Source organism: Mixophyes fleayi, chromosome 4, assembly GCF_038048845.1.
Source record: "Mixophyes fleayi isolate aMixFle1 chromosome 4, aMixFle1.hap1, whole genome shotgun sequence".
In the NCBI taxonomy this organism is placed as follows: Eukaryota; Metazoa; Chordata; class Amphibia; order Anura; family Limnodynastidae; genus Mixophyes; species Mixophyes fleayi.
Window position 1 is genome coordinate 190,659,954 of NC_134405.1, and position 14,287 is coordinate 190,674,240.

At 39.8% G+C, this 14,287-nt stretch overlaps 1 protein-coding gene across 1 annotated transcript in view; it reads left to right on the forward strand.

Annotated features, from left to right (window-relative positions):
* Positions 1-13,059, forward strand: part of LOC142150784 (uncharacterized) — a 42,885-nt gene extending 29,826 nt beyond the window's left edge. Inside the window, exons 8-9 of the mRNA XM_075205972.1 lie at positions 7,376-7,471; positions 12,796-13,059. Coding sequence (XP_075062073.1) covers positions 7,376-7,471; positions 12,796-12,936 — 237 coding nt within the window. The 3' untranslated portion in view covers positions 12,937-13,059. The remainder of the gene's footprint in view (positions 1-7,375; positions 7,472-12,795) is intronic.
* Positions 13,060-14,287: the final 1,228 nt, after the last annotated feature.

Genomic DNA, 14,287 nt, shown 5'->3' on the forward strand with positions numbered 1-14,287 from the left:
GTCATCCGCATACCACCCTCAGTCAAACGGGCAAACGGAAAGGGTTAACCAGGCCTTAGAGCAATTTTTAAGATGCTACACATCAGAATTCCATGATAACTGGTCCTCCTTGTTACCCTGGGCGGAATTTGCTTGTAATAACTCATGTCATTCATCCACCAGTCTCTCCGTTTTTTTGCAATTATGGCTTTCACCCCAGATCCAACTCCTTATACTCACTCAAATCTGCTGGTATCCAGGAGATCTGCTCCACTGCCACGGACCTCAGACTTATCTGGACGAAGGTACACTCATCTTTGAGACGAGCTTCATTTGCTGCAAAAAAAAAATTCTGACCGCCGCCGTACCATCTGCTCTTTCAAGGTGGGTCAGAAGGTATGGCTCTCTACAAAAAATATCAGGCTCAGACAGCCTTGCAAAAAGTTAGGCCCTAAGTTCATTGGACCATTCTCCATTATCAAGAAAGTTAATTCCATAGCGTTCAGATTAAAAATTCCGGTTTCGTTAAGGATCCCCAACACATTTCATTGTTCATTGTTGAAGCCTGTACGGTATCCGAGCCAATCTCCAAGTGTGCCTGGGAGAAATTTGAATGTACCACGGAGATATGTGGTCCAAAGGATCATGGATTCCAAAAGAGTGCAAGGGCAGGTGCACTTCCTGGTACAGTAGAGGAACTGCGGGTTAGAAGAGCGGTCTTGGGTTCCGCGGAGACAACTCCATGCCTCTAAGCAATTGAAGTTTTTCAAAAAATTTCCAAGGAAACCTGGATGTCTGGGTTCCTTAACCCCTCCTCAAGGGGGGGGGGTACTGTCACGAGCCGTGGCGGTACTCACAGCCGCCGCGGCTCGCTTCTGGCCCCCTCTGGCGTCCCGGCCGTCACCTTGACGACCGGGGCGTCACTTCCGGATCCTGGCCGACCGTTGCCAAGGCAACGGTCGGAAGCTCTGTGCCCTGCGCTGCGTCCCGGCAACAGAGGAAGCCGGGCGCGCATGCGCAGAAGGTAAAACTTCCTGTGGCTTGATGTAACAAGCCTGTGGGCTGATTAATGCCTCTTACATTAATCAGGCAGGGGGCTGTGTGTGTGATTCAGAGCTAGGCTCTGATTGGTGGCCACTAGTATTTAAGGCCGTGAGGTCTGCAGCCTCACTGCCGGTTATAGCTTCTGTGCTCCAGTCTGCTGACCTGCTTGTTCCTGTTCCTGTATTCTGATACCGCAGATTTCCCGTGTATGACCTTTGGCTTTGAATTGGACTTCGCTTATGTATCCTGTGACCCTGATCTCTGGCCTGTTTACCGTTTCTGCTATCTGCCTGACCTCAGCTTAATTACCGATACCATTGTCTGCTGCCGGCCCTTGACCTCTGCGTGGACCTCACTCCGCTTGCCTGGGTTCTCCCCAGCCGGTACACACTTCACGACCCTCTGTCAGTCTGCGGCCCAGTCTGTCCCCACCATCAGGGGCTCCAGTGAACACCTGATTGGCAGAGTAGATTCCGGGTTGTGTTGTGCCGGCTGGAGGGGTTCCTAACAGCAATATGATAAGTGAAGATACAGTAAAAATCCAATGTCGTTAGATAAACAGAGGCCTCAGTAGATATTTAGACAACTAGAAATCCAATTGCAAAGCTCTACCTAATTTGCTGTCACAATATAAATAAATGAGGATGCTGAGATGAATGTGGCCTGCACCCATGCTACAAAAATTCAAAGATTAGGCACACAATACATTGCCATGAGTATTCATCAGTTCCCAAGAGCTTAGCTTTCATTACCTTGTTTTATTTATATGCCCAGTGTCATAATGCTGCCCGTCTGAAACAAACCAGGGGACTCATATATCTTTATATTTTTCTTATATTTTGTTGGAAGCCTTAATCCACCATACTGGTCCATACCTTAATTTATGTATGTTTTTAAGGGCTTGATTATTGCGCTAATAAATATTGTTGTTTTACTCCACATATTCTATTTTCACTGAGTATCCATAACACATTGCACCTTGGAAAATTTAACACCTTATATTTATGGGGAGGGAGGGCTGAAAAATCATTCCCCCAAGGAAACTTTATCCAACCCAGAGGTAAAGGTGCCTGCCCGAGACTTGCAGTATAAATAATATTTATATTCTATTAGACATGTAAGAAATATGTAAAAGACAGTTCAGATAGGTCCATAGTTGCCCTTCCTACACATGCAAGTATGTATAAACCTTACATTGATGCAGTACGTCCGTATGTATGGTATGAAATAAAGATTGTCCGATGTGATGGCTGTGGTTCCAAAGCACAAAAGTTTTAGTCACAAAACAGATTACAGCTAAAGTATTGCATGCATAAGCTTGTGCAGTCAGCCCAGACACAAGCTTATATCAGACCGCTCTGGTTTCCAATGCCAGAGATGAACTGTACAGTCATAAAAAGATAATAAGCAGCGACATCACAAAGATACACAGTTACAGTATTAAGGTCGCCATTCATAGGTCGATGGGTCAGGACCTCCCAAGATCTCGACACCCCATTGGTTGCTTCCTCTGGTCATTGTTCCTTGAGGTGGGGACCATCTTTCTGGCTCATTTATTACCTCTCTGGAGTTGCTATTTGGATTATGAAAAGTAATATTAGTTATAACTAGCATTCGCAATGTGCAAACGCTTCATAAATAGTACCTGAAAAGTTTTCATGTGGTTGCTGCTCTCTCTATATGCTTCCAAATCTGCCAGGTTGTTTTCTGTCCATTACAGTTTAACTCCTTGTGTCCCCTTGATGGTTTATATAGGACACCGCCGTCTGGTCATGTGAGTGTATCAAGACATAGCAGTCTAAAATGTGTTTCTGGAAGTGAATACAAGCTCTGTGTGTGTGTTGCCTTAATTTCCCTTATCTTTGAGGACAAGGTAATCATCTATTCTAGCCACTCACCTTGTGCTAATAGATACTCGCAAGTGGATTCGCACCTGTGACTACTGGCATCCGTCATGATCACAGTGTATCTGTGCTATGCAAAAGACTTGCACTCTTCCAGAGAACTGTCTGCTGACCGCCATGGGAGATCTCGTCTTGCTTTCTTTGTGGGAAAAATAAGCTGAACTTGATCTTGTGAATTATTGTTCTACTTTGATAGAAAACATAGCTGAAAACTGCAAGCTAACCCATGGCACCACCTCTGAAGCGGAGACCTAATACCAGGAGGCAAATCTCTGCTGTTACCTAAGGGGAGAGATGGCACTTTCTATCTTCCTGCCTTCTTCCTGATGTTAAAAACACTTTCCCATTTTGGGTGACCAAGTGGGTGATACGAATCACAAATTGGCACTTTTTGCTGGCAACTTGTTGACGGTAGTTACCAATCCAGTAATTGTCATTTCAAAATCTTAGAGAACTTTCTAATTTTAAAATAAGCTATTTGCAATTGGTTGTGCCTAACCTCACTACACCCCCTAAAGTTTTTATGGACTTAAGCATGCCTTCGCTTTCACTTGGCACCCAACACACATTAGGTACTTAGGGGTGATCATTACTAAACATATGTTCCATCTTTTTAATTACATTTTCCACCCTATCCTACATAAAATTTGAGAGGCGAGAGTGGCAAAACAAAAACATTTCCTGTTTCGGGAAGACCAAAATTATTAAAATCAATGTACTCCTATGTATCTTATACTTATGGAACATGATGTCTGCAAATTGTACTTTTACATTAACAAATAGTGCCATCTAGTCACAAGTCCAGCTGCTTGCACCTACACAAAAGGTAATTCTCATAGCATAAAACAAATCAGCAGTGAAGAGAAACTTCACTAGAACAGTTGTACGCAGGCCTTTATTCCATGCTTTCGTCTCCCCTTGAGTATATAATCAGTACATATTTTATCACTAATGAAGGATATTTTATATTGCACAATGGACAACTAATGTTATTTTTTATACTTGCCAAAAAATCTCAGATGAATTATAAAAAGCTAAATTGTATATTTTAATCGGGTTCATAGCAGACATGACAGCAGATCAAATATGCTGTACATTGCTCACTCCCAATGCTTTATTTTACAGTATGTCTTAAGAATCAATTCACTTGCATTAATCACATACATGTTTTATCTCTGGAATATCCCAGTTGCAGCTCTTCTTGTCACAAAGCATTTAACAGCTTTGATTGTTTCAACACTTCAGTGAAGATAGACAATCTATGGCAGAAACACTGCTGCCAGGCTGTTGTATGAGATAGAAAACAAGAAGTGAAGACACTTAATGAATCTATCAACTGATTACAATAAAAGATTTATATTGAGTCGTGTATGGGAATAAAGGTCTCTGCTCAGTGCAAGTCCTGTATCAGACACTGAATAGTTGTGCAGATTTAGAAACTTTGAATTCATCTACAATATAAGATTCCACACTGGTTCTCCGATGCAAAAAATTCCTTACATTTTTACACTATTGAAGAAAAACACATTTTCAGTTTAGCTCCATTTCAAATATTTTGTACTAGTCTGAATAGGCTTATACTGGCGTATACAGGTCTGTACACTCATTTACCAAAAGTTGCTACATCGTTGTGAATACTTTAAGCACCAAGAATATATATTTTTTTCTAAAACAAGGCAAAAATGGTACTTGTAGAAAAATAATATTAGAAGCTTTTGACAGGATGGACCTCCTATGCCACCCTGTCTGCTGTTGCTGCAAACCGTCTGGGCTTTGCCACCGCTCCTTTTCGGTATTCCAAATGCGCCCTCTAAGCGCAGTAGGAGGGGCCTACAAATGCTGCCACCACTGGACTTCTTACCGGCATCCAGTACCGGGTTTCTTCTAGGTAACTCTGCTAGTGTACCCCGTTACTGGTGTACCTGGGCTGGTACCCCTGACCTAACCTATGGATCAGGGTTGCTGTGGATGGATCCCCCCAGCTTATCACACTGGCTAGAGCTGCTGGGTAGTGGGCAGAACAGTTGTACCGGAAAGCTGGGTCCAAATCTCAGAACAGCCGGGAACGGATAAGAGTTGGGTCTAATCTGTAGGCCACAAGTTTTCAAGCGGGTCCTTGAAGCAAGTGATATTTATTTGCTCACACTGGTTGAAGGTACCAGTGAGCAGGTCAGATGAAACAAGAAAAATTTTCAATACAAAACAGTGCTTTTTTTTTATACTGTTTTGGACACAGTCTCACAGGGTAAGCCAGTCTCCTGAGGTCACAGTTATTTTTAGTATCAGGATGCATGTTTACATGCAATGCAAAGTCAACAATATATACAGTTTTCTGTGATATCCTAAAACTTGCTGTGATTTCCTGCATCTAGTTTTAGACACAGAGGAAATCTAACAGCAAGTCTAATTAAACCATCCTGTGCCTCCAGGTGTGTTTGGACATCACCTGTCAAAAGGTCTAATTAACATAAGATTAACATGGGTCCCTTCTTCAGACAATTACAGAATACACATTTCCTCCACTTGAGAATTCCACTTCAGAAATAATGCATTTCCTCTGGCAAAGTTAAAACAAAACAAATTTTCTCCCCTGGTCTCAGAAATAAAGACATTTTCTTTACCAAAACACATACAATATAAAAAATAAGTACATTTGCAATTATATAAATAAGCGCCCTGCGGTATTTCCTTTAAATTAATTTATACCATAAGTTATTTATAAGTGATCCAGTTACAAAGCTAAACAACAATAATATAATATAAGTGAACAACATAAAGAAAGCCAATATGAACTTAAAACATGTTATTAACAATTGGATGTAAAAAGATGGATTTTAGTAACAAGCTTGCTCAGGGGATGTGTAAGGGGAAAGGAGAGCCAAAGGGGCATGTTACACTAATTGGCCAGGAAATATCAACAAACCTCTAAATGGAAGATAGAGAGATTCAACCTTGCACCAGTGTAAAATAGAAGGTGGTTTCCTTTTTTGCTCAAACCCTAAACCATGAAATATGTACTAAAGTTATAGCCATTTAAAGACAGTGGTAGCCCTTAGTGAATGGACCATTGCATAAAAAAATATATATGAGAGAGTACTTTCTATAGTTTATTGCTAGTAGCAAAAATGTTGAGAATTTTAATAAAATCTTGGTGATGCTGAGGACACTGATTAAAGGTTGCATCGTCATCAAGCACACATCCTCTGCACCAACAAAAATAAAATAAGGTGGCATTGTCATATAGAGGAAAAACAACAGGGAAAGAGGGCAGTCTTGATAAACTGCCATTTAAATAAAAAATGGTGCTGTAATAGATCCCCAAGTTCAAGCATCAGGTGATGGGACATAATTTACACATAAAAGATAAAAATTGTCAAGGATCCGAAAAATAAAAATGCCCATTGTATTATATCAAATTCTTATTCACTGTTGTCGTAAGTATAGGATGAAAATGTAATGCTCAAAAAAACAACAGAGACTAGTTTCCTTACATCATCAGCACTGCTTCTTATAAAGCCAAACGTCTACCTCTCACTGAGAGGTGACAAAGAAAGCCCAATCTGGCAGTATACACACTAAGATATTGTGGTTATATCAAACTTACATGTAATGAAATTATCTTCGTTAATAAAGGTGGTACAGAGATATATATATATATATATACACACATACACCAGTTTTTACTATCTAGCTAAATCAAAATAAGAGGCATTAAACAAACAATGAACATAATTAAGCCACCTTTGCTACAGTGCCAGTAGTTTTGGCCTGTGTATTAAACAGGCAGCACTTTATGTATAATTTTACACACTAGATTTAAATATGTAATTATCATAATTTGGACATATAATTGTTTCTTTATAAAACATCAGGATTGACAGTTTTATTTTCAAATAAATAGCATCCGAAGATCCAATATCAGCTATTTGAGCTGACTAGCATGAAAATCTATTTGTGCTAGTCATTTCAAACACAATGTTAGGTATGTGAAACAGTTGTGATAGAGCATCTTCACAAAAAGGTACTAGATAGATACCGCCTACTAGAGAATGTATCTAAGCAAGGATTAGAGGTAGAATAGGAGTTTCATCTTCAAAATTTACAAAAGTAGACTAAGATGACTTAACTGCAGTGGTTCCCAACTCCTGTCCTCAAGCCCTAACAGTGCAGATTTTATTGGTAGCCCTGCTCAAGCACAGGTATTTAAAGCAAAATGACCAAGACACTAATTAAGTCACCTGTACATGAGTGGATATCCTTAAAACCTAGATTGTTGGGTGGTGCTTGAGGACAAGCATTGGGAAACACAGCGTTAGTGAGACCACTGGACATACCTTTTTTATGCATAAGGCAATTTAAAACATGTAGGCATGTGTATTTTCCCTTTATGTTGATTATAAGACAAAACAAATTCATGCAATTGACTTGAGTTATTCACTTGTTGACAGGTTTTCACAGCATTAAAGAAAAACTCCCTGCATGTGCCCTATAGGAACTCTAAACTTACCCATCTCCTGCAACCCTCACTCAGTGGCCAAGCCAAGGTAAAGTATTAAAAATATATCACCCTTTGTATTTACACACAGTAAGTTGCCATATAGTTCTACAAATTCTAATAGAAATCCTTCTATAATTTATTCTTGGTAGATTTCCAAAATATTAAAGTTACAATGACTTATTTCAGATGAGTTGAAGTTTTGAGTAATAAAAGCTCATACATGAGTGGAGTACATTGTGTGACCAATACTACACTGTTGCAATAAGACAGTCTTTGACCCTGTGTTCAGAGTTAACTGACATACTGTTTTATTTAAATGTGATATGAGCTAGGACTAAGTTTCCAGCAGCAGAACTTGTCTTCCTTTAATTCAAGGTCTTCCAAAGTATACCAGGTGGTTGATTTTGGGCAATTTAACTCAGTGATCACACTCACATCAAGTTGGGTAGCCAGTCTCATTGCTCCAATTATCTGTCAAACATTGCAGCACTGGGATACAGTAAACTAAGCCCTGTTGATTTACAAGTGTCCATTTTCAATTTATAGTATTTCCTATTCCCTTAAATTTTATTGTTAGCTAGAGCCTTTACAGTATGAAAATTATAGATCTAAATGAAATGTTTTACACTTTTGTGTATTTTACCACTTCTCAAGCGTTTCAAAACACATGACAACCATTTTCCCCTCATTGCTGTTGTGTAGTTTTCGTGCAGTTTTGGTGTTTAACAAAAAGGAATCACAACTGCAACTGGGAGTTGCTTAATTTGTTTTTAAATGCATTGCATATTAATGGCACTTTAGCTGTAAATCACATGACCCTTGAACCTATTTACTGTCATTAAATATCGTCCTTGTGCAATAATGACAAGTGACAAGGATATGGTTGCCAACACTAGAATTTTAAAAAAATGCACATTGATACTAGAATAACTTGCAATGTGTCAAATAATTGTAATTGGAAAATACATTTCTCAGCAGTACACATTGAAAGGCATCATTACCATAGCTTCCCTTTTTTTTATTCAATACATGGGGTGCCTCATGTTTAATTGATAAACATGGTGTCTTGGATATTTTTTTGGTCATAGGAGCTGAAGCTCTGTTCAGCCAGTGATTGAAAAACACTTGGTTGTGAGCAGGGGCAGATTGGTAACTCAAAGTGGTCCTAGAAATGATTTTTGGGCTTCATATTGTAGGCAGGGCCAAATTATAGGTAGGTGGTGTAAATTGGCATAAAACAAGGACATACATATGTTACCGCATAACCCCACTGCTGGCAGCATGATACAATGTGGCTCTCTCTTTTGACCAGGATTGGCCAACCAGTCAGAAACCATCTATAGATTCCACAAAGAGCCATGACCTTCAGACATCTCTACATGCCCCTTACATGCCCATCAGACCTCTCTATATGCACATCAATCCTCCCCATACATTCCCTACATATCCATCAGACCTCCCCACATCCAAATTACATGCCCATCAGACCACCCCAAACACCCCGTACATGGTCATAAAACCTCCCCACATACATTTAAAACTGGAGCCTGCAGACTCTGCAGCGCGGATATAGGGGAAGCACACACTGCACTTCCTCCTCCTCTGGCGTGCCATGTGCAGAGAACACAGCAGAGAATAAGATTGGGAGCAGCTTGTTGGGGGTTGTAGGTGAAGGCACCACTGTTCCGTATGGTCATTAGACATCACCTCCCCCCTTGCCGGTGCACCGGAGCCACTGCAGCTGAGACACACATTTAGGTAAAAAACAGCGACTTGGTCACCACTGTTTTCGTGCCAGGCCACCAACCCAACCTGTTCGATTCTCTTTCAAACACATCTGCAATTCTGTGTGCACCACTGATGGGTGCACTCAACTTATGAACTGTGTGAAGCAAGACATACTGCTCAAATGTCTTAGTTAGGGCGTGGAGTTTGTATGTTCTCCCTGTGTTTGTGTGGGTTTCATCCGAGTGCTCTGGTTTCCTCCCACAATCCAAAACATATAGGTAGGTTAATACCGGTTGGCTGCTATGAAAAATTGACCCTAGTCTGTCTGTGTGTGGTGTGTGTTAGGGAATTTAGACTGTAAGCTCTATTGGGGCAGGGACTAAGTTCTCTGTACAGCGCTGCGGAATTAGTGCCACTATATAAATAAATGATGATGATAGGGCAGAAGATCAAGATTCAAGCATGATTTTTATAGGTACAAATATCAGTGTGGTTTACAGCTGCCCTTTTAAGCCCTGCCCTGATAAGTTATTATCAGGTGACAATACTCAGAAATCTTAGACTGGACCAGAAGGGATACTGACAAACAATGGGTAGACATGGAAAAATAAACTCACTGCCATGGCTTCCGAAATTAACAAAGTGGTTCATCCTATGATTGGACCAAATTTGCTGGAGAAGACTCCAGCAAATTTAGAATGTAAGAATATTTCTTTCTTATTGCACTGGCGTCCCTCCTGGATTACAACCAAGCTTCAGGAGCAGTTTCTCTTCCACCCACAGAGGTTTTGTGATACATTCATTTTAGATATTTCCTTACGAAGCTAGGTAAGGTGGCAGCCAGTAAGAGACAGTTATCTCCTCTTGCGATGCTTTGCACACTTACTTTGTGTCTGAAACTTTTCAATTATTTATAAATTCATTTTAGAGTATATATTGAAACATAAATCCTGATTCATAGAAGTTTGGGAGAGAGGTCTGGCTGAGCTTCTTAACCCGATCTTGTGGACAAAACTTTATAGGCTTACACATGCCGGCTCAAAAAGTGTCTTGGTGATTGAAACACAGTTTAAGGTATTATCTAGATGCCCTGATATCCTAAACAACATTTCTCGTACCCTGTGACCACTATGTTGGAGATGTAATTCCACCATCAACACTCCATTTAATATTTGGTGGAAATGCACCAAGATAACTATTTATTGACATAAAACTATTAGTTGGCAAGGTAGTGGTTGACCCTGGCTTCTGTCTATTCAAGCTGTCAAATATTCCCATCTCCACATACAATAATTCAATCATGAAAACATTTGGCGGTATTCCTCAGCCCCCCCTCCCCATTTGCTGTTCAAGTCGGTTTAGGCAGATCGATTTGTATCCATCAGTAGATGACATTACTCTTGTGGAAACAGAGAGGTACCTGGAATTTGCTTCCACATGGCTGCGTAGGATAGAATTCAAAGACTCAAACACATACTATACCCACACTTTGTCACCTGCCCCACAAAAATAGACCCTTCAACGGAATTTATTACTTACTACCTTCTCTATTACTACTGCTATTTGGAGACCTTCATGAGTTATAGGACTCTGCTTGTAGCCTGAAGTGCACTCCATGAGCTGGAGACCCTCTCCCTATCCCATTCTCTTCCTTCACCCTCTTTCCTCATAGGATATCTATTAATCAATTATGTACTATTCTATTTGTTATGTTTTTGTAAATTTGTTCTTAATCTACCCGTTTATTTTAGATATTTTTCCCTTTGCTATGCATTTTGTACAAAATATGGGCTGAATACACTAGAGCTTAGATTCTATATTTTATGGTATATTTTGCCTATTTTGATATAAAGAATAAATTTAAAAAATAAATAGAGCTTCCTCTCCCCAACCAGCCCCATCGTTAAATTAATACTACCCACATTTGATACATTGGCCTATTTCCCTTCAAAAGCCCAAATATCATGTTCATAGCATTGATGTTCCCCTGGTAATCCCCAACATTACATTTATAGCCCCCACATTAAATTACCGTATTTCCCCATGTATAAGACGCACCTTTTTCCCCAAAGTTTTGGGTCTAATAACTGGGTGCGTCTTATACAGGGGTAGTAGCACTTACCCTGTCAGATGACTCCTCTGTTCGGTAAAGTCTTCTGCTTTCTCTCTGTCTGATCCTGATGCTGGAAACCCGATTAAGGTCCTCTCTGTGATGTCCGGATGTCCTTTCAGAACCTTGACAAGGTCCTGAAAGGCATTCTTTCAGGACCTTGAGGTCCTGAAAGGATTGTCAAGGTCCTGAAAGGACATCCGGACATCGCAGAGAGGACCTTAATCGGGTTTCCAGCATCAGAATCAGACAGAGAGAAGACAGAAGACTTTACCGGACAGAGGAATCATCTGACCGGGCAAGTCAGAATTCACTATAGCGTTGTCTCTCCTCTGTATAAGCTGCACAAATACTCTGTGAAAAAATTGAGAATAATGTTTATCCTCAATTTTTTCACATGATTTATATAGGTGCGTCTTATACAGTGGAGCGTCCTATACATGGGGAAATACGGTAATACACTCCCCCCCCCCCCCCCCATAACATCAATGCTCCCACCAGCCTACACATATTCAACCCTCTTGCAACACACTTACATGCTCTTTTAAAATCTGGAAGACAGACTCCCCTCTTGGAGTCTGCACTAGCTTCATGTGTGCAGGGCAGAAGTGTGGCGATAGAATGAAGGCTAGCGAGAGTACGAGAGGTGAAGATCACTGGTCTGCAGCGCAAATACGTATCACAAGATGGCAGATCCTAGGGAAAACCTGCTATCAGGAAGCACAGCAATAGCCACCACTGGTTTTGAGGTATTAGAGCTATTCACAACTAACTTGATTTTTATAACCTTCATTGCGACTGCTGGGAGAATATAACTTCCTAGCATGGTACAATTATCACTACTGACATATCCATCAGCAACTCTAATAACACCACTTCATATAAAAACTTCAATGCCTCTGAAATAGCAAATAGTGTATTTTTAAAGAGAACACAAAGGCAGATGTCCCAGGTTACCGCACAGTCGACTATTTGTAGCTTTCACAAATACCTATAGAGTGGGTTTACTGTTTAAATCGAAAACCAAATAAACAAACAATATTTATTTTGTTAGATTATATTCCTCATACAATGTTACATGGGTCCCATTTAATTTTTAATGTGTTTAAATATTTTTCATTCTCACCTATTATTGATACAATTATTAATAATTTAAATATACTGTATTTTACCTACTTCAGATATTAACCAAACCTAAATAGCATAGGGGATTTTTACTAGGATTGTTTTTTTATTATAAAAAAAACAAACAAACAATCTTAACGGACTTGCTATACTACCATCAAAGTGAGTAACATTTTTTGTTCACCAATTTAAAATAACTGCAGAATGAGGATGTGAGTGGGAGGACCAATTAAAAAGCTGCAATGTCACACAGATCCTTTTCTTCTGTTGCGAGTCTAACTGATCCTGATCTTCCCCAAGGTGGTAGTGTGCTTTAACGCTCAAGCACAGATATCAAAGTTTATTTTAATCTTTTGTTTTACACTCATCTATATCTATACTAATTTCTTTTTTTTAATTGTTTTCAGTCATGTGTTTTTGTGAACATCAGTCCAGACATAAAAGATCTTGGTGAAACAGTGAGCTCACTTCAGTTTGGTTCATCCATTCAGCAAATAGCACTTGGCAATCCCACACCACATACTTCAAGTGTGAAGCTTGGTTACTAACAATATACTACAAAAGAAGTAAATTTAATTTAATGGATTTTATTAGTAGATCTTTATCTGTACACCGGACTAGGAATTTGTCTACCATTATGTGTACTCAGCTGAGGAAGCCCAAGCTCAATGGCAAACTGAAAAGGTCACCTACCATCATCAAATATAGTGGTGTCTTTTTTATGGTGGCTAATTCAATAATTCTATGTCTACATGTAGATTTCTCTACCATACTATATAGTGCCAGTGTTTTATTTGTTAAATCTACTGGAATAGCACAATCTTGAGTTCCCCCGAGTACCACACACTTCCTCCCATGACTTAACAAGAGCATCAAAACTGAATCAGACGTCGTGGAAGGCAGATCTTGCACATTCTCAATACCTTTCAACACAAATTTGAGTTCCTTAAAGCGGGTCCCTTTGAACACTTCCATGCGAGACATTTTGTTAACTCAGATATCACCTGACTGACACGGATTCAGTCAGTATTCAATCAAAAAGTCCTCTCAAAAGGTATAATATTAAACCTTTACAACCTACTTTTATCTACAAACAGACATATACTACAAAATAAAAGCTTAGCTGGGAGACAAGCATGGGCAGAACACCAGCGGAAGATTCCTGGTCCACCATGAAAGAAAGAATTTCAAAATAATCCATCTCCACCCACAATAAAGAGAACTCAAATAAAGTATACTGCAGGTGGTACCTGGTCCCCACCAGGTTACATATGATTTACAGTTCTGTTTCCTCTCAATGTTGGGGAGGGTGTGTGGAAACAGGCTCAATAGCTGCATCATGGGATACCATATCTAATCTCCTAAGTATGCAACCAAAGCCTCGATCACTAAAAACACTAGGTCATTTCTCCTGGGGTTAGACAAGCATGCCAACAAACTAGCTGTTCTAATTCTTAATATAACCAGATGTCAAAACCATTGTAAAAGCTTATATGTCCCCTCTGTACATAGCAAGATCTGGCAATTAGCAGCAATGGAAAAAAGATCACAGCATACTTAAACAACAAGTCTGGCAAGTTTAACAAAGGTGCCTAGGGTGCCTTTAAAATAGGCCTGCCACCCAGGATGACTCCTCACAAGGAGATTCGGACCTACTTATATAATGTCTTATTATTTACCCTAACCCATAGCTGGATGAAGGCTTTTGGGAGCTCAGGGCACATAACATATTACGGCCCCTTTGGTCACAAATTAAGAGCATAGTGCTATTATTTAGGAAGACAGAGTTAATAACTATCCAAATTTGGAGTCACACGGTCCAAATATAGTATATACAAAAAAAATGGTATGCCCATCAGCACTCTATATTCAAATATAGCTTAGTTTCACCTCAAATAA